Source organism: Hylobates moloch, unplaced genomic scaffold, assembly GCF_009828535.3.
Source record: "Hylobates moloch isolate HMO894 unplaced genomic scaffold, HMol_V3 SCAFFOLD_3, whole genome shotgun sequence".
Classification (NCBI taxonomy): Eukaryota; Metazoa; Chordata; class Mammalia; order Primates; family Hylobatidae; genus Hylobates; species Hylobates moloch.
In genome coordinates this window covers 18478905-18496783 of record NW_026652278.1, presented here as the reverse complement: position 1 = coordinate 18496783, position 17879 = coordinate 18478905, and the positions used below count along the sequence as shown (strand labels likewise).

The 17879-nt window shown below is 35.5% G+C and overlaps 1 protein-coding gene and 1 non-coding gene across 5 annotated transcripts in view; one reads left to right on the top strand and one right to left on the bottom strand.

The window, feature by feature from the left end:
- TRUB1 (TruB pseudouridine synthase family member 1) overlaps window positions 1-17879 on the top strand; it is a 59918-nt gene that overhangs the window by 19409 nt on the left and 22630 nt on the right. For 3 of the 4 annotated variants that reach the window (XR_004252211.2, XR_009212697.1, XM_032176979.2), the window contains exons 4-7: window positions 2720-2801; window positions 13723-13795; window positions 15488-15627; window positions 17672-17728. Coding sequence is in view for 2 of the 4 variants with exons in the window: in XM_032176979.2 (XP_032032870.1) it covers window positions 2720-2801; window positions 13723-13795; window positions 15488-15627; window positions 17672-17728 (352 nt within the window). In the remaining 2 variants the exon portion in view is untranslated. The remainder of the gene's footprint in view (window positions 1-2719; window positions 2802-13722; window positions 13796-15487; window positions 15628-17671; window positions 17729-17879) is intronic. The other variant, XM_032176990.2, reaches the window with a different exon arrangement.
- Window positions 12815-12922, bottom strand: LOC116466160 (U6 spliceosomal RNA). Its single transcript, XR_004247409.1, has one exon. It is a non-coding gene; the product is annotated as a U6 spliceosomal RNA (small nuclear RNA).

The window sequence follows — 17879 nt, the reverse complement described above, 5'->3', positions numbered from 1 at the left end:
TTGAGACTTAGCAGATAAAATCTAGATATTCAAAACTATGGTGAAATGTGAAGAATTGCACACATAGGCACTTCTCTAGCATGTGTATCATTCTGTCGGCAACTTTTTATTAAGCTGCTACTGTGTTTCTATCTAGTAAAGAACACAATAGAACAGCAATGGGAAACTCTAGCTAAGAGTTCATACTTCGAGAAAGTAAGGATCAATAAAATATACTTGGAAAACAGTGAATCTGTCTGTAGGTCATCATGTGCTAAGCCGTGTGATATGAGAGCTCAGTGAGATAAACCAGACATGTCTGTTGTTGCCATTATATCCAGTCCCCTCTGCAGTAGTTGTCTTTATTGAAGTTTTCCCGTTACACTGTAACCTCTTAGAGGGAGAGGAATCTATTTTATGCATCTGTGTATCCTTCCCTAGCACTTAGGAGAATACTTTGGACATTCATAGTCCTTAAGAAACATGATTGAATTTGTGGATTTGATATAGGCCTTCCTTCTTTCTATGTATGGAATTTGTATTGAGCACCTACTCTTAGTCATGCTGTGGAGGTGGGTAATTGGAAGTTGGATGGATTAAGGGGTGGCTCTGAAAGCTGAATAAGGTTTGATCCTTAGAGAAGAGAGGGAGTTCAAGGCCAGGGAAGTGGCATATGTGCCCCAGGTGCACAAAACACCAAGAGTCCAGAGACTAGAATGGACATTGCATACTTGAGAAACATGTTAAGGTTCCTAGTTCAAATTTGTTGCAGAGCAGAATACTGCAGATACATTCAAGGCATAGTCTGCAAGATTGCACTGTGGTTTTCTTATGCAACTAAACAGACTCTAAAGGCAAAAAAATCATAAAGCATTTTGATGCTTTGCTTTCCTTATGGGAGCTGACTGTAACCAGATGAGTCAACTCTAGCCACTGTTATTGCGAATCATTCTGTGTTTTCTTTCTTAGAAAATAAAAATGATGATGGTATTATTATCTTATTTACCAGGGCTAGATATTGTTGCTCAAAACTCTTTGCTTCTTCTCATGAGGCATTATTATTTTCCACATTTTAAGATAAGGAAATTAAGCTCCAGCAGGAAAGACTAACTTGATCTGCAAATTGTGGTAGAGTCAGAATTCAAACCCGGCCAGTTGACCCTGAGCCTGTGCTGTTACCATTGTTGTACTTCTCTCGTACTTCCCCCTGTGGTATGCTTAATCAAGGTTGATTGTCCCAAAATATAGAAGCAGCAATGGGTGTCTCAGGTGATGAGACTGTGTTTAGTTACAAAAAACTAATTTTTGTCAATACCTATGCAACTTTAAAAAAATTAATTGAAATGCATTGAAATATTCCCTTCTGTATTATATTTATTTTAAAAAATCTGAGCTAGATAATATTAAGGTGATTTCATCAAAGGGCCTTAAGCTGTTATAAAATGTCTGCATACTTATGAGGTTTTGAAGTTTTAATATTTTTCTCATTTTTGTCTTGGGTCCCTTCACTAGCCTAATAAATTTGTCATGAATAAGCTTATATTTCTGCAAAGTACTTTGAGCTTTCTTTTATAAAATTGCTCACATAAATACAGATTATTTTCAGTGGGAAATAAAGTTCTTACACTTTTTTCACTACTTCATGTGATGCCCCAAATAAAATTTGCATTTGACCAAAAGAGAGTAGTGAAAAGAATATGTACTACAAATGCGTCCTAAGATGAGAAATAAGACAATCCTCACGTAACTAAGAATGATCTAATTCTTCACTTGTGAATAAAGATCAGTTCTTAGAAACGATTCTTGTTCCTGAGATCTTAAGTAGTAATTTATCTTTATTAAGAAAACACATGGCCGGGCGTGGTGGTTCACGCCTGTAATCCTAGCACTTTGGCTTTGGGAGGCCGAGGTGGGTGGATCACCTGAGGTCAGAAGTTCGAGACCAGCCTGACCAACATGGTGAAACCCCATCTCTACTAAAAATACAAAAAATTAGCCGGGCGTGGTGGCGGGTGCCTGTAATCCCAGCTACTCCACGGGGTGAGGCAGGAGAATCGCTTGAACCCGGGGGACGGAGGTTGCAGTGAGCTGAGGTCACACCACTGCACTGCAGCCTGGGCAACGAGCAAAACTCCATCTCAAAAAACAAAACAAAACACAAACAAACAAAAAACACATTTAATAGTTAAGTCACTAATTCTGTGACTATACTGGTTTTGCTGTTTTTCTGCAGATTTAGCTTTTGTTTAATACATGACCTAGTTACTAAGAATTGTCTTAGTATTTCATGTAAGAAGTACTAAGTTGGCTTATTTAAAATTAATTTTAATTGTTTATGTGGGAAGATTATTGAATCTTATGATGGCCATGGTGTCAGGGCTATTGTACCATGCTCTCTACTCGTGGATAGACTTGAATATTTTCCTTAAACAAACTTCTCAGTATAAAGGTAGTTTGAGAAATTTGCTGACAATAATAATGGTCATAATTATTAAGCCATAATTATCAATAAAATCAGGTTTATCTTTCTCATATTGGCTAGTGTGAGATGTTTGTGAATGTTCTTCAGTTTACACAATTGCTTTCCACATATTAAAAACAAAACAATTGCAGTCTGTTATTTTAGCCTGTATTTTGTATCAGGTTGGTAGTATTAGTGAAATTCTGTATAAACTTCAAGACGTGGATAACAGTTTTTCTTTGCCTCACGGCCCATTTTCTCTCGTTTCCCTTCCTCTAGAGATATACTGCCATTGGAGAACTGGGGAAAGCTACTGATACACTAGATTCTACGGGGAAGGTAACAGAAGAAAAACCTTATGGTATGAAGCTCATCTAATGTAGCCCTCTTTTCTAACATTTAGGAAAAGTTTCTGTGCAGGTAGAATTTTAAAACAAATCTCTGATATCATCAGCTATTTTAATTCTCAGTATGTTTCTTTGGGCTAAGAAGATTGGAAATTGTTTATCACATTGTTGCTTACTTGATAGGAGTTTTTGAATGAAGATTTATTGTGATTGCCTCTTTTTCTATAATGTTTTTTAAGTGTTCAGAATTATTCTTCCAAATAACCTCCTTGCAAAAGCACTTATGGCTAGGATTTAGGTTATTTTCCCTAGTAAACGAGAAACAAAGCAGAGATACTGTGTTAGATTTTATCTGTCTTGCCATTAAAAAAAAAAAATTACCTGTCAGCTGTTGAAATAAATGTACCAGGTTTAGTACTTTAAAACTTGTCATGTTTTTGTGCTTTTGGACTATGTAAAAAGAGGACAGAGGGCAAGCTATTTCTCTGGAAGTAAAGCAGAACTCACAGGGGCCCACCTTAAGTTTCCTACTATCCCTTCTTTTACTACCCTAAGGAAGGATAGATAAATGAAATGGTCTCCTAGCAACTCTCACAGTGCTTATGCTGTTTATAATGCAGCAACTGCAGTTTTCTAAGTCAGTTCACCTGCATCATTATGTCACCAATTTGTGGACTTTCTGTTTTTTTGTTTGTTCGTTTGTTTGCTGTTATCTCTTAGTCGTAGGTAAGCCAGCATTTGGCCCGCTTATATTTTTGTGTTGATTATCCTTATTACATATTGCATATTGCCCCAGTAGTGAGGCCAACCTTTTTATTGTTCATAATAGCTTCATTTATTCTGTTAACATTTATATGTAGCTTAGTATCTCGCTCAATTAAGCAACATAATGAAAAGAAAAATTGCTGATTGATTTCAAGACTTTTCAAAAACAGATGTTGAAATATTCTTGGAATTATTATTATTAGCAAATAATAGCAGACCCTCACTTAATTGAAAACCAACTATAACCTTCAACCAGAAGACTTTTAAGATTAAGGAGGCATAGGGCAATAGGAGGACATCAGAGACTTCCAGAGTATACTAAAGTATTCGTGAGTACTTATGTAATTAAGTCTCCTGTATCTCTGACTCCATTTACCAAACCATAATAAGGAGAATGATTATTATTCAGAACAGTAGTCCTGGGGTAATATAATTAAGGCTGGGGGGGTACCACGTGATGAAAAATATAAGGCTCACTAGAGTAAACAAATCTGGGTTTAATTCCTAGCTCTGCCCTTATCTAGCTGCGCAAATTTGAAATTTTCTTAGTCTCTTTATGTTGCAGTTGTTCCATCTCCAAAATGACAATAATGATAGCAACCTCATAGTGTGATTATGAGGATTGATTGGAGGAGAATGAATTTGGAGGTCTCATAGACAAGTCATGAGGCTCTTATAGTAGAACAAGCAGAGATGATGGTAAGTTGGACCAGGGTGCCAGTGATAGAGACAGAGTTTTCCTATTAGAAAAATTTTCCATGGTTAGGAAGTAAAATTAGCAAGACTTGATTTTTAGTTGATTGGATAGGATAGTGAGGAAGTTGTCAACCATGACCTAGGTTTTGGGGTTTTAAAGTTGGTTACGTGATGGTGTAATTCATTGAGGATGCTGGAAGGGGCCCAGGGTGACAAAAATACTTAAACATATCCTTTCTTCCTATTCTTAAGCATTTTAGAATTTTAAAAAGCTCTATGCTGTATTAGGTAATTTGTAACCTTATTTACTTACCTTAAAGAAAGCTCAGTTTGTTAAATCATCTCATTGTAATGATGCAGTAAATCATAGAGAAACTAAGAACATTTTTCAGGCTGTGAAGAGAAGAGAGCTTCCTACAGTTCATTGAATAGTATTTATAGTCCCAGAAAATGAGAGCTCAGAGAATTTTGCTGATTGGCATGATTTTTCTGTGTGCTTTCAGTAAATCAACAAATATTTTTTATTTGTTGAAGCTGTTATAGCAGGTACCAAGGGAAAGATAGATAAATGTAAGACCTAGCTTGTGTCCTTAAGGAACTTACTGTCTAATGGAGAACTCTGACCAATATTCTCAGCCTTCTGAGACCTATGACCAATATCTTATAATGCCTTCTTTACTATCCTGAAATAAAATTCAGAGATACTTGAATTTACTTATACATTTAGAAAAATCAATATGATAGAGTAAATGGAATATAAGTAAGAAATAAAAGTAATTTATAATAAAGTAGGTGCATTCATATGTAAGCACACAGATATTAGCAGACTAAAAGTCTTCTGGCTGGGGCGCAGTGGCACGATCTTGGCTCACTGTAACCTCTGCTTCCCGGGTTCAAGTGATTCTTCTGCCTCAGCCTCCTGAGTAGCTGGAACTACAGGCATACACCACCATGCCTGCCTATTTTTTTGTATTTTTAGTAGAGGCAGGGTTTCACTTTGTCGGCCAGGCTGGTCTTGAACTCCTGATCAGCACTCAAACATACAGCATAACCGTAAATAGTGAAAAATGCTATTTAGGAATAATAGAGTGTTATGATAGAGAACAAAGGGAAAGGCCCTGTTACAAGCTTTGATGTTTGAGTCTAAGCCAGAGACTCATTTTCTTATTCCTCTGAGCTACCTTTCAGCTGTCTGAAATAACAGTTAAAAATAGTATTTGTCTAGATAGGACAAAATGACTTAAGAACATTAATTTGCCATTGACTGCATACTGAGTTACTTTAGCCAACATCAGTTGTTCTTGACAGGTCAATTAAAAACTGTGTTTCTAGTTGTTACAATGACTGGGTGGGGTGGTGACACCAGCTGCCTTCAGTGGGTGGAGACCAGGGATGCCAGATGTCCTGTAACACAGAGGATTGTAGAGCACAATGAAGAATTGTCCTGTGTACTGCCAGACTTCAGGATGTCTGCCAGATAGTCATGCAGGTGTGTTTCCGCCATGGGGCTGAAACCATGTCTCTTTTGGTCCTCAGTGTATTTTTGGTGTAGTATACGGCATACAGAATGACATATATGACATATAGAGTTTGAATTAAAAAAGATAGGCAGCAGAGGCATTCTCAGAAAAGGTGACTGCAGATAAGCCGGGAAAGGCAAAGCATCTTCCTGCCTTCTGCTGCTGTCTTCTCATCCACATCTAGGTATTAAGTGTCTGCTACTATTGCTGGTGTCTCTGAGGACACACAGCTTCAGTGTGCTCATCTGTTCTCCGCTGAGCTACGGATACTAGGACCATAGCTTCCCAGGCTAGATGTGGACCAAGCATCTGGGAAGGCCTAACTGTCCCTGGACTGGGAGTAGTTTCTTCTGTCCCTCCCATGAGTCAAGAAAGGTAGAAGGAAAAGTGGAATCTCATGCTAATCTTTTATTCTAAACACCACCACCCCTTAGTCCTGAGATCAGATGTTACCAAGGTCTTCTCAAATGGTTGTAGCAGATGTTGTACCTAATGGTACTGGCTCCTCTTGGACTGTATGTGGTTTGGCTGCTGAAACTTATCCTGGAGTAAGCTCAAGAGTTGAATTTAGTTTCAAATTGTGATGTAAACCAATAGGGTATATGCTATAATTGGACTAGTGTGTAGCTGGGTATAAAAATTCTTACAGAGCTGTTTGCATTTAAACTTTTCATTATAAAATGTTGTACAAGTAAAGAAAACTGAACAAAAAATAAAGGTACAGCTCTATCAATTTGCACAAAACAAATATCTGTGTAGCTAGCTATTACCCTTAGTCAAGAAATAGAAGATTTCTAGAAACCACACTTGTGCCCTATCTGTCATTACCCTGTCCTCCTTTTGCAAAGATAACTACTATTCTAACATCCAACACTATGGAGATGGTTTTAAAACTAAGGCATAGTTTTGCCTGTTTTTGAATTTAGTATAAATGGAATTAAACACTATGTGTCCTTTTGTGTCTAAATTCTTCCACTGATTATATTTTTGAGATCCATGTTGGTACTCATGAGTATTTTGGACTTTTTTATTGCTATGTAGTATGCCACTGTGTGAATATACTATACACATACTCTCCCAGTTTGGGGCTTTGTGAATAAAGTGCTGTGTATATTTTATACTTGCCTTTTGGTAGACACATTTCTACCGTCATCTCTTTTGGATATATACCCAAGTGGAATATAGGTCGTGTGTGTGTGTGCGTGCATGTGTGTGTGTGCACACGTGTGTGTGCGTGCATGTGTTCCTGGGTTATAGAGTGGGTGTATATTTAACTGTACTGAAAATTGTCAAACAGTTGTCCAAAGTGATTGTACTTGGAAAACTTTGCATTTCCACTAGCAGCGTATAAGCATTCCACTTGCTCCACATCCTTAGCTATTAATAGTGTTTTTAATTTTGGCTGTTCTGGCGAGTGTGTAGTGGTATTCCATTGTGGTTTTAATTTGATTATTGATGAGATTCGGCACCTTATTAAGTGTTTTTGGCTTACTAGCCATCTTCTTTTTTGTATTATCTTTTCAGGTCTCTTACCCATTTTTTGTTTTTTCTTTTTTCCTTTTGAGTTGCCTTTTTCTTACACATTTGTATGAGTTTTTGTTTTTTATTAAGCACCTTCCATTTGAGGATGCATAGGTTCTTTATATAGTCTGGATATGTTCTCTTCTTTTGGCTATGTGTGTTGCAGATATTTCTCTTACTTTGTGGCTTGCCTTTTTCCTCTCTTGTCTTTTGAAAAACACAAGTTCTTAGTTTTAATTTAGTCCAGCTTATCAGGCCTTCTCCTTTATGGTTGGTCCTTTTGGTGTCCTGTTTAAGAAAACTTTTCTGACTCTAAAAGCGTGAAGATATTTTCCTATGTTCTAGAAGCTGTTATTGCTTTGCCTTTCATGTTCCCTCTGCAATCCACTTTTTCTTCCTGCATGGATGTCCAGTTGCTTCAGCACTTTCCCAGTACTCTTGTGTTCTCTCCTTTATTACACATCAAGTACCCACTTAGGCTATTGTTTAAAAAAATATCTTTTTTACATTGATCAATTTGTTTATACTTGTATATACACCAGACTATATTAATTGCTGTAGTTTTAGACTATCTGGATATCTGGAAGAACAAGTCCTTCCTACCTTATTTCTTATAGATTTTTTTCTATAGGTTTTTTTTTGTTTTGTTTTTTGTTTTGAGATGGAGTCTTGCTCTGTCGCCCAGGCTGGAGTGCAGTGGCACAATCTTGGCTCACTGCAAGCTCTGCCTCCCGGGTTCACGCCATTCTCCTGCCTCAGCCTCCCAAGTAGTTGGGACTACAGGTGCCAGCCACCACGCCTGGCTAATTTTTTGTATTTTTAGTAGAGATGAGGTTTCACCATATTAGCCAGGATGGCCTCAATCTCCTGACCTTGTGATCTGCCCGCCTCGGCCTCCCAAAGTGCTGAGATTACAGGCTTGAACCACTGCACCCAGCCTTATAGGTTTTTTTAAATAGCTTTCTTATCAAAGTAAAGAAGTTGCCTTTTATTCCTAATTTGCTGAGTTCTGGTTTTTTAAAATCATGAGCAGACATTAAATTGTATCAAATATTTTTTTCTGTATTGATTTTTCTCCTTATTCACATATTAAAGTAACTTTACATTTCTGGAATAAACCCAACTTAGTTGTAATGTGTTATCCTTTATATAAATTGTTGCATTTGTTTTGCTAATATTTAGTTTAGGATTTTTGCATCTGTGTTTGGATGACATTACCCTGTATTTTTCTTTTCTCTTAATGTCCTCGATATCAAAGTTATGATGACCTCATACAATAGTTTGGGTGCTGTTCTCATTTTTTCTATTCTCAGGAAGAATTTCTATCAGATTGGTGTTTTTTCTAATGTTTGGAAGAATTTACAGGTAGACATCTGTTCTTGAGTTTTCTTTGTTAGGAAGGTTTTAAACTATGGGTTGGATTTTTTTCTACTAGCTATTGGATATACTATTTTTTATTGCTTATATCAATGTAGATAATTTTTTCTCCTAGGAATTTGTCATTTCATCTAAAATTTTAAAAATATTGGTATAAAGCTGTTTATAATAGTCCCTTATGACCTTTCTTTTATTTTGAAATAATATCAAACTTACAGCAAATAACTTTTGCTAAATTACCCAAGAGCAAGCTCAGCCATGATGTCCCACCACCCCAAATTCATTACTGCAATTTAGTTTGAAGACCCTATTTATTTTTTAAAAACAGCTTTCTAGAGGTATAATTGACATACAGAAATACTGTATTTAAAATATACATTCACCTGTAAAATCATAGCTGTAATGAAAACAGTGAACATATTTATCATCATAAAAGTGTCTTTATGCCCCTCTCTCCATTGTGATTTAATTTTTGAATATGATTTCAGATATGGATTCAAGGTCATTTTTTGCATATGTACATCGTTTTGTAACCATTTTTTAAAAGACTATCCTTTCTGTGGTTGCCTTTGAACCTGTGTCAAAAAACAGTTGTCCATATCTGCATACTTTTATTTTGAGACTTTTAATTCTATTCCATCGATGTATTTATTTTTAAATCAGTACCACACCGTCTTGATTATTGTAGCTTTGTGAGTCTTTAAATTAATGAATGTTAGGCCTCCAACTTCTTCTTTTTCAAAGTTGCTTTTGCCATTCTTGGTCCTTTGCATTTCCATATGAATTTTTGAATCAGCTTGTCAATTTTTATACACACACACACTCAAAGTCTACTGGCAGTTTGAGATTGTTTTGAAGCTATAGATCAATTTCGGAAGAATTGACATCTAAACAATATTGAGTCTTCTGACCCATGAAATAAGGTATCTCTCTTCATTTATTTAGGTCTTTTATAGCCATATTTTTGTAGTTTTCAGTATCAGATCTTTACATCCTTTGTTTATGAAATCTCTTAGTACCTCAAATTCTGAAGTTTCAATTTCTAATAGTTCATTGGTGGTATATAGAAATGGAGTTGATTTTTGTATATTGACCTCGTGTTTTTCAACCTTGCTAAACTCACTTATTTGTTCTAGTTGTGTTTTGTATAGATTTTATATTAGGATGGCTCTAAAGTAGACTTTTTTTCCAGGTCTAGATTAGCTCTGCTCCTAAAGCATGACTTTTCTGGGGTGTTTATCAAATGACCTGTGCTTTCAACAAAGTTTCTTCATTCTGGATGGTTGAAATTAAAACAACCCCCAGCCTTGTAAGAGCTTTGGTAGTACTTCTTTAGTTAATTCTGTGGAGACCCTGTATATATGTATGTACAGCTTAGAATTTAGTCAGAGTATCAAGGGGGCCTTCATAGACATTTCTTTCTCTGTGTATTTTCCTCAAAGTCCAGCTGCCACTACTTCCTCAGATTCTGATCTCTGTTCAGTGAGATCACTGTGCTTTGAAGTTTCCCTCTCTGTCCCACAGTTAAGAAAGCACCTCCAGACAAAAACAAGTTATCATGGGACTTGCTTTGTTTGTTTCTCTTTCCTAAGAGATTACAGTGCTTGCTGCCTGTTGTCTGTCTAAAAACTGTTGCTTAATATATTTTGTCCAGTTTAACAGCTGTTTATGGTGGCAAGATTCGTCTAGTCACAGTTACTCTTTCGTAGTCAAATATGGTTTTTAACTCAATCATATTGTTTTTAGCATTGTAGTCCGGTTAAGTCTCAACTATGATGTTGTGAGTTCACTGGAAGAGTAAAATTTTAAGCAAATAATGATGTATAACATGATCTTGTATATATTCATTTTATGAAAATGATTTTTAAAAGTTAATTTCAAATGAATGCTGTCACATTGATGGCTTATTAATTTGCTAAACAAAAAATAATTACCCAAGTCCTATGAGACTTGTACCTCTTTTACCAAATATATTTATTCTGCCTAGTTATTGGATATATTTACTGCAGACATTTTATTCTGTTTCTTTTTAAATACTTTGGAAGTAGAGTCTTTATACTTATGTCATAAGAACAACTATTATTATTTTGATTGGACTTATATCATGTTTTAGATATAGCCAGTTTGTACTACATACTCATGTACCACAAGCTTAGATTTTATTATAAGATAACTTGCTGTGTAGGCTGCCTAGTAATTCAAACATCAGATGGATGATTGGCTTAGGTGACTTTTAAATGCCCTTCAGCCTTGAGATTCTATTATTCTTCAGCAAATTAAATTCAGCAGATGTCTTGAGTGCCATTTTAATAGTGTATGTTATATAAGAAAAATTGTCTTTGAGAAGCTTAGAATTTCATTGGTGAGATAATACGTACGTGTGTGTATGTGTGTGTGTGTAGAAATTAAATATGTAGAAAGAAGAGAAAATATATGTAGAAAGAGAGAATAGTTAAAAATTGTGTATGATTAATTACAGAGTGAACAGCACAACCCACAAATGCTTGACATGTTCAGTCAGAGAAAGAGACAATATGGCAGAAGTAGAATGAGAAAGAACACTTCTTGTCATCGTGTGTGTGGTAATATCAGCAAAGGAGGGCCACCAAAGCAACACAAAGGAGTACACAGTTGCAGGAGCATCAGTAAAGAGACCAGCTTAGCAGAAGTAGAAAGTTGTTTGGCCTTGTTTTAAAAAGTATGTGGCTAAGTTGTGAACTATTGCAATTTAATCAACAGTGGCATTTCCTTCACCAAGTGCCAGCATGGTGACAGCATTGGCTGTCTAGATCTGGAAATCTTACATTTGTATAACTAAGGTACCGCTAGTAATAATGTCTTAATGTTGCCATAGACTAAAGTATTTTCATGGAAAAATCCTCATCTGTATCATGAGATACATCTGTTTGAGAAACAGTATGAACAGATCAGCCATGTGAGGTCTGCCTTGTTGGAGCTGCTAGGTGCTAGAGAAATTCTTTTGAGTGTTATAGCTCTTCTGTCTGTTTGAGTCTAGTAGATTCTAGTCTTTTGTTTGTGTTTAGCTTTTAAGGGTCAAGGTCATACTGAGGTTAAAACTGTCTTGCTGGGTTGATATTAAAATCTGGACATAGTATTCCATGCTGACTTTTAATTCTGGTATTGGAAGAGTAATTCAAAGCATACTCGTTTTTATTTAATATTGTTCAAATAAATTCAAATTAAATACACATATACCAGAATAAAAAGTTAGATAAATTTTCAACAAAATGGTAAAAGCACTGAAATTTCTTATCATTGGCTGTGAACTAAACAGATTATTGAATATTTCTATGATTTAGTTTATTACTAAATAGGAAATATGTATGAAGACGTCTTTGAGTCTGCAGTAAATATATCCAATAACTAGGCAGAATAAATATATTTGGTAAAAGAGGTACAAGTCTCATAGGACTTGGGTAATTATTTTTTGTTTAGCAAATTAATAAGCCATCAATGTGACAGCATTCATTTGAAATTAACTTTTAAAAATCATTTTCATAAAATGAATATATACAAGATCATGTTATACATCATTATTTGCTTAAAATTTTACTCTTCCAGTGAACTCACAACATCATAGTTGAGACTTAACCAGACTACAATGCTAAAAACAATATGATTGAGTTAAAAACCATATTTGACTACGAAAGAGTAACTGTGACTAGACGAATCTTGCCACCATAAACAGCTGTTAAACTGGACAAAATATATTAAGCAACAGTTCTAAATTCTAAATTTCAGTGTATCATAGATTTTAGTTTTTAAAATTATAGAACTGTACTTTTTGTCTTTTTTTTTTTTTTAAATATGGAACACGGTCAGGTACAGTGGCTCATGCCTGTAATCCCAGAACTTTGGGAGGCTGAGGCAGGAGGATAACCTGAGGTCAGGAGTTTGAGACCAGCCTGGCCAACATGGTGAAACCCAGCCTCTACTAAAAAATACAAAAAGCAGGCATGTGTGGTGGCGCACGCCTGTAATCCCAGATACTTGGGAGGCTGAGGCATGAGAATCGCTTGAACCCAGGAGGCAGAGGTTGCAGTGAGCCAAGATCACACCACTGCACTCCAGCCTGGGCAACAGATTGAGACCTGTCTCAAAAAAAAAAGAAAATAGATAAATAAAAATAAAATATGGAACACTTCTCTAATTTGCATGTCACCCTTGCTCAGGGGCCATGCTAGAACTCTACTTTAATATTGCATCATTTTGTTTGAAGCAATACCAAACAAAAGCTGAAAATATGACTAACAGATAGTAAAAGCTTTATGTGTATGTCTTCATTCATATTTTCTAAAATCATTGTTTAAAAAATGCTTGTTTAGTAAGCATGCTAAAATCCTTGCTTATGTGTGTTTTTTTTTTTTTTGCACTGGCTTATTTTTGAGGCTGGCTGGGAGTGTTCATGTAAAATGAGAGAAATTCCAACAACAGAGAAGGGGGAGGCTGGGGCGGGGGGACAGATAAATGCAATTTTACTCGACAACAGAGTTGAATGTGAGTGTGTAAAATTTCTGCCATAACGTAAAACAGATTTGAAATCTTACCAGGTACAACTTAAAATGTGGATAATACTTGCTAAGTGCCACATTAAGTTATTTACCGTATTTGATCCCTAGAGAAACTTAGAAAAGAACTTACGGGGATTATTTTGCTGCTTGTATTCTGATCACTTCATTATTAGTTACTGCAGAATCATTTCTATAGCTAATGTGGAATTTTCCTCAGATATTCTTAAGGCCATAGTCAGAACCAATTGAATATATATATAAGATGATTGCATTATTTTTATTGGAGAAAAATTGAAGCAAATGAAATTGTTTTAATAAAGAATATAAGACTTTCTCCCTCTTTTATCTCATTAATACATATTTTATTCTTCTTAACAAGGTAGAATTTTGGCTATAAAACATATACTGTAATATATGCTTTTTTGGAAAAAATTTTAAATGAATTTTCAGGGCTGTTGGTGCTGTGAAAATAGTACATGTACTTCTGTGGTTGTTTTAGTGTCTTTTTTGCTGATTTTTGGCAGATAAAATAACACAAGAAGATATTGAAGGCATTCTACAGAAATTTACTGGGAATATAATGCAAGTGCCCCCCCTGTAAGTTCAATTAGTAAATTTGGAAAAATGTTTACGTTTCTTTTCCAATGGTTAACATCACTCTAGTTAAAATACGCGAGTTTCCTCTTAGCATATGGCGAGGCAGGTTTTAAATCTGATGTGCCAAATGTTCAAGTAAAGGTGAGACAGGATGTGGAGCTTCTGACACTCTAAGACGCAGTGGAATGTGGTCTCCTTTGTTTCTGAGTGTGGCCCCAGCCTGACGTCTGTGCTATTACAGTGTTTATTGGCTTTTCTGATTCTATCAACAGACATCAGGGCAGTTCTGGAGCCCAGAGATGTCTCTTTTCCTAGAACTGTTGTGAAGGGACCAGTCCCATCTGGCAGGGAAGTCAGAGCTGTGAGTCAGAGTCCTAATGTGCACTGCATGTCAGGTGCTGAGACTATTCCTACTGGGCACAATCTTTGCTTCACTATTCTCTGCAGCCAGCGAAACTGATGAGAGTTACAACTTATTAAAAATACAAGTATATTGCTTTACTGCTTGTCTTAGTTTGGGCTGCAGTAACAAAATAACATAAACTGGGTAGCTTATAAACAACAGAAATTTATTTCTCACCGTTCTGGAGGCTGGGAAGTCCAAGATCACAGTGCAGTAGGCTCAGTGTCTGGTGAAGGCCTGCTTTTTCACAGATGGCACCTTCTTACCGTATCCTCCCATAGTAGAAGGGGCAAGGCAGCTCTCTGGAGCCTCCTTTATAAGCGTACTAATTTCTTTCATGAGGGCTGTGCCCTACGACCTAATTACCTCCCAGAAGACCCTACCTCCTAATATCAACACCTTGGGGGTTAGGATTTCAGCGTATAAATTTGGAGGTTTGGCATTCAGATCATAATACCATGTAGCCATATTTTCGTGCACATTACCATTTCAAGCAAATTGCCTCTTTTGAAAAAAATGGCTGAATTGGTTATAGGATATGTCAGGGTAAGTTTCTGACTTTTTTTTTAGAATTTAGTATTTATTTTGTATTTAAAATCTTGGGTTTTTTTCAGGAACATTGAAATATCTCTGAGGAGATGCTTTTTCATGATTTTGCCTCAAATGTAAAAATTTAAAAATTTTTGCAAGATCTGCATAAACGTTATTTTGGATCATTGTTAAACTTATATTTATGTATAAGAATTGTTTTAATATTTTCTGTGATTATTGCAAGGATTTTGTTTTCTAGTAAAATTTTATCACGAAAAGCTAAGATACACTAAGTAGATTATTTGCTTATTAGCTTCTTAGAAATATTTTGGTAACTTATATAAAAATGAATATTATAGTAGAGATTGTTTCAAGGAAATATAGCTGACAGTATTATGACCAGAGTCTACTAAATTCCTTGTGCCTTTTAACACAGAATGAGGACTAGTAAGGACAAGACATGAATAGATTGTCTCCAGAAAGATGATTAAAGAATAAAATTGGTAACACTGCATATTGTGTGCCAGAATGAGGTTATATCAGCCTTAGAAATATTTAGAAGCTCTATCCATGACAGCATTATGGAGTAGATTAGAATTAAAAATTCATTCATTTTTTAGAAGGGTTTTCATTGTCAAGCACTGCTAGTCATCCTTCCTTTCCATGCCAAATCTGAAATTATCATCTCTCAATCTTTCCAAATCCCTCTCAATTCTTGCTCTCCTTTCCTTCCATTTCTCCTTCTCTCATCTCACAAGCTATTCTGCATTAAAGAAAGATGGACAGAGACTTTCAACTTTGATGAAGAGAGGTGAAGTTGTAGAAGCAAAACCTGCCAGGCCAGTGACTGTATACAGTATCTCCCTTCAAAAATTCCAGCCACCATTTTTCACATTAGGTAAGATGGAGAAATTTGAGTTCATTTGTATTTACGTGTATCTTTAATTTGTATTTGGCTACTTTTGTGTCATTTTAATAGATCAGTAGGATGTTGGAGATTTTTTTAAATTTGAATTTAAGGAAAGTTAGGATTTCTTTATACCTTTTTTGGTAACACGTTTAATGAGATACCTGTAGCTATATGGAGGTTCAGAAATGCCTTTCTAGCTGGGCTGACTTTTTCATATATTGTTCTATGTTATCTTACTAGAAAGTTGACAGTAACATACTTTAGATCTCTATAGAGAGGAGTAGGTAAGGAGTATATGCTTTTTAAATTTTAGGTTTTTATTATCTTTTGGATGCTTTTCCTCCCATTTTGGCTAGTACCCGATACATTCCATTTTAGAATTGACATTAATTTTCCAATGAAAACAAAGCATTTTTAGTTTTTGGACAAGAAATCCCTCACTCCCTTCTTCACCACCCATCACTTACTATTAAAGATCCTGCAAATATGGAAAAAAATGGGTAAGGCAGAAATGTATTCTTGAATACATGGTCACATTTTTAATTCAAGTTATAAGTTTTAATTTCTAATACATATTTGAAATGTAAAGACTAAAAAGTTCATTTCTGTTGTTTGGAAATTTTATGATCTGGCTGCAGAAAGTTGTAAACATGTAAGATCTGTGAAGAATCCAAAGCCATAGTTCTTAATCCTCAGACTCCTTTAAATTGAGCCTGCCCTTAATATCACAGTGCACTGAATAGGATTCCTTTTAGAAATAATGTCCCCAAATCTTTTAATCTAAACTTTATTGCTTTCTTATTGGCATTATTGTTTTATCTGTGTTGTGTTTCTGCAGGATATGGTTTTGTACCATTAGAAAAAAAATGTCACTTTGTTTCTTCATGTTCCTGCTTCTAAAATATTTGACAGATAATGAAAAAAACACTTAAAAAGGTTGTGCTCCATTCCATGAAAATGAAGCAGCTGGTTTGACAGAGTAGATATTCTCTATGAAAACAAGAAAAACTCAGATTTTTCAGATTGCATTTAAGTCAGAAATACTTTATTGACTAGGGAGAGCATAACGGGCCAAAAGAGCTGTCTTTTCACTCAAGTCAAATATCGTGCAAGAATGCTAGCACACCTGTATTTCATCCCAGTGCCCACTTTTAATCTCAGCAGTGGCCCCCAACCATGGGCTGACTAAAGAAAGCGGGGGTGATTAAAATCCCCAGGTGGTGAGTTTTGATTAATTCCCCCAAATGGCTTTATTTGTACCAGTAAGACTTGAAGCAGCTAGAATGTAGTCCTTTTGTGTGGAAATGTGGCAGCTCTTTTCAGGAAGTCTTGCTGGTGGATAAAAATAACGGAGAGCTCTGTTCTTAACCAATAAACTTGTGTTGGATTGTGTTAAGAAGATATTTAGATTTACATTCAGTTCTGGGACATTGTGTAATTTTAAGTTGTTTTATGATTTCTTCAGGAGTATTTCCAAGAGAACATTTAAATAAACTGAGTTCTTCATGTGTAGTACAGTACCCCAAACATAATTCTTGTCACTGTGAAAAGGGGTTTTTGGTTGGTTGGTTGGTTGTATTTTTTTTGAATGTACAAATCAGAAAATATTTTAAAAATCTTCAGCTCATGATGGCAAAGCTACCATTTCTAACCGCTTACAACCTATTAAATGAACAAGGCATACAAATCTGAAAATATTTTTTAAAATCTACAGCTCATGATAGCAAAGCTGAGATTTCTAACTATTTAAAACCTATTAAATGAACAAGGCTGAAGTATTAAAGTGGTATGACTTGCCAGTTAATTTAAAATGTGTTCATGAGTTTCTGCTGTTTGCTTTCTCCACACTGTGACTTTTCAATCTTACAAACACATATGCTACTGGATGAATAATTTATGTTTTAGTGCATAAATATTTTATCACTCAATTGTTTGCATAGTGCATTTTTACATTTGTTTAGGGACATCATTTCTATGTAAAGTGGATTTCATAGGAGGTTAGCAATTTACTATGTCACTGTTAACATTCCAGATGTTGAATGTGGAGGAGGGTTTTATATCAGAAGCTTGGTCAGTGACATTGGAAAAGGTAAGCATAAAAATGAATTATGAATTATCATTTAGAGAATAATACTCCTTTTCAATGGGAAGAGGGAATTTTCCGTTTTTCTTATTTCTGAGTACTGGCCTTAGGAACTGAACTCTTGCTGCCTTCAGCTTTAAAAGCATTGTAGGTTTCT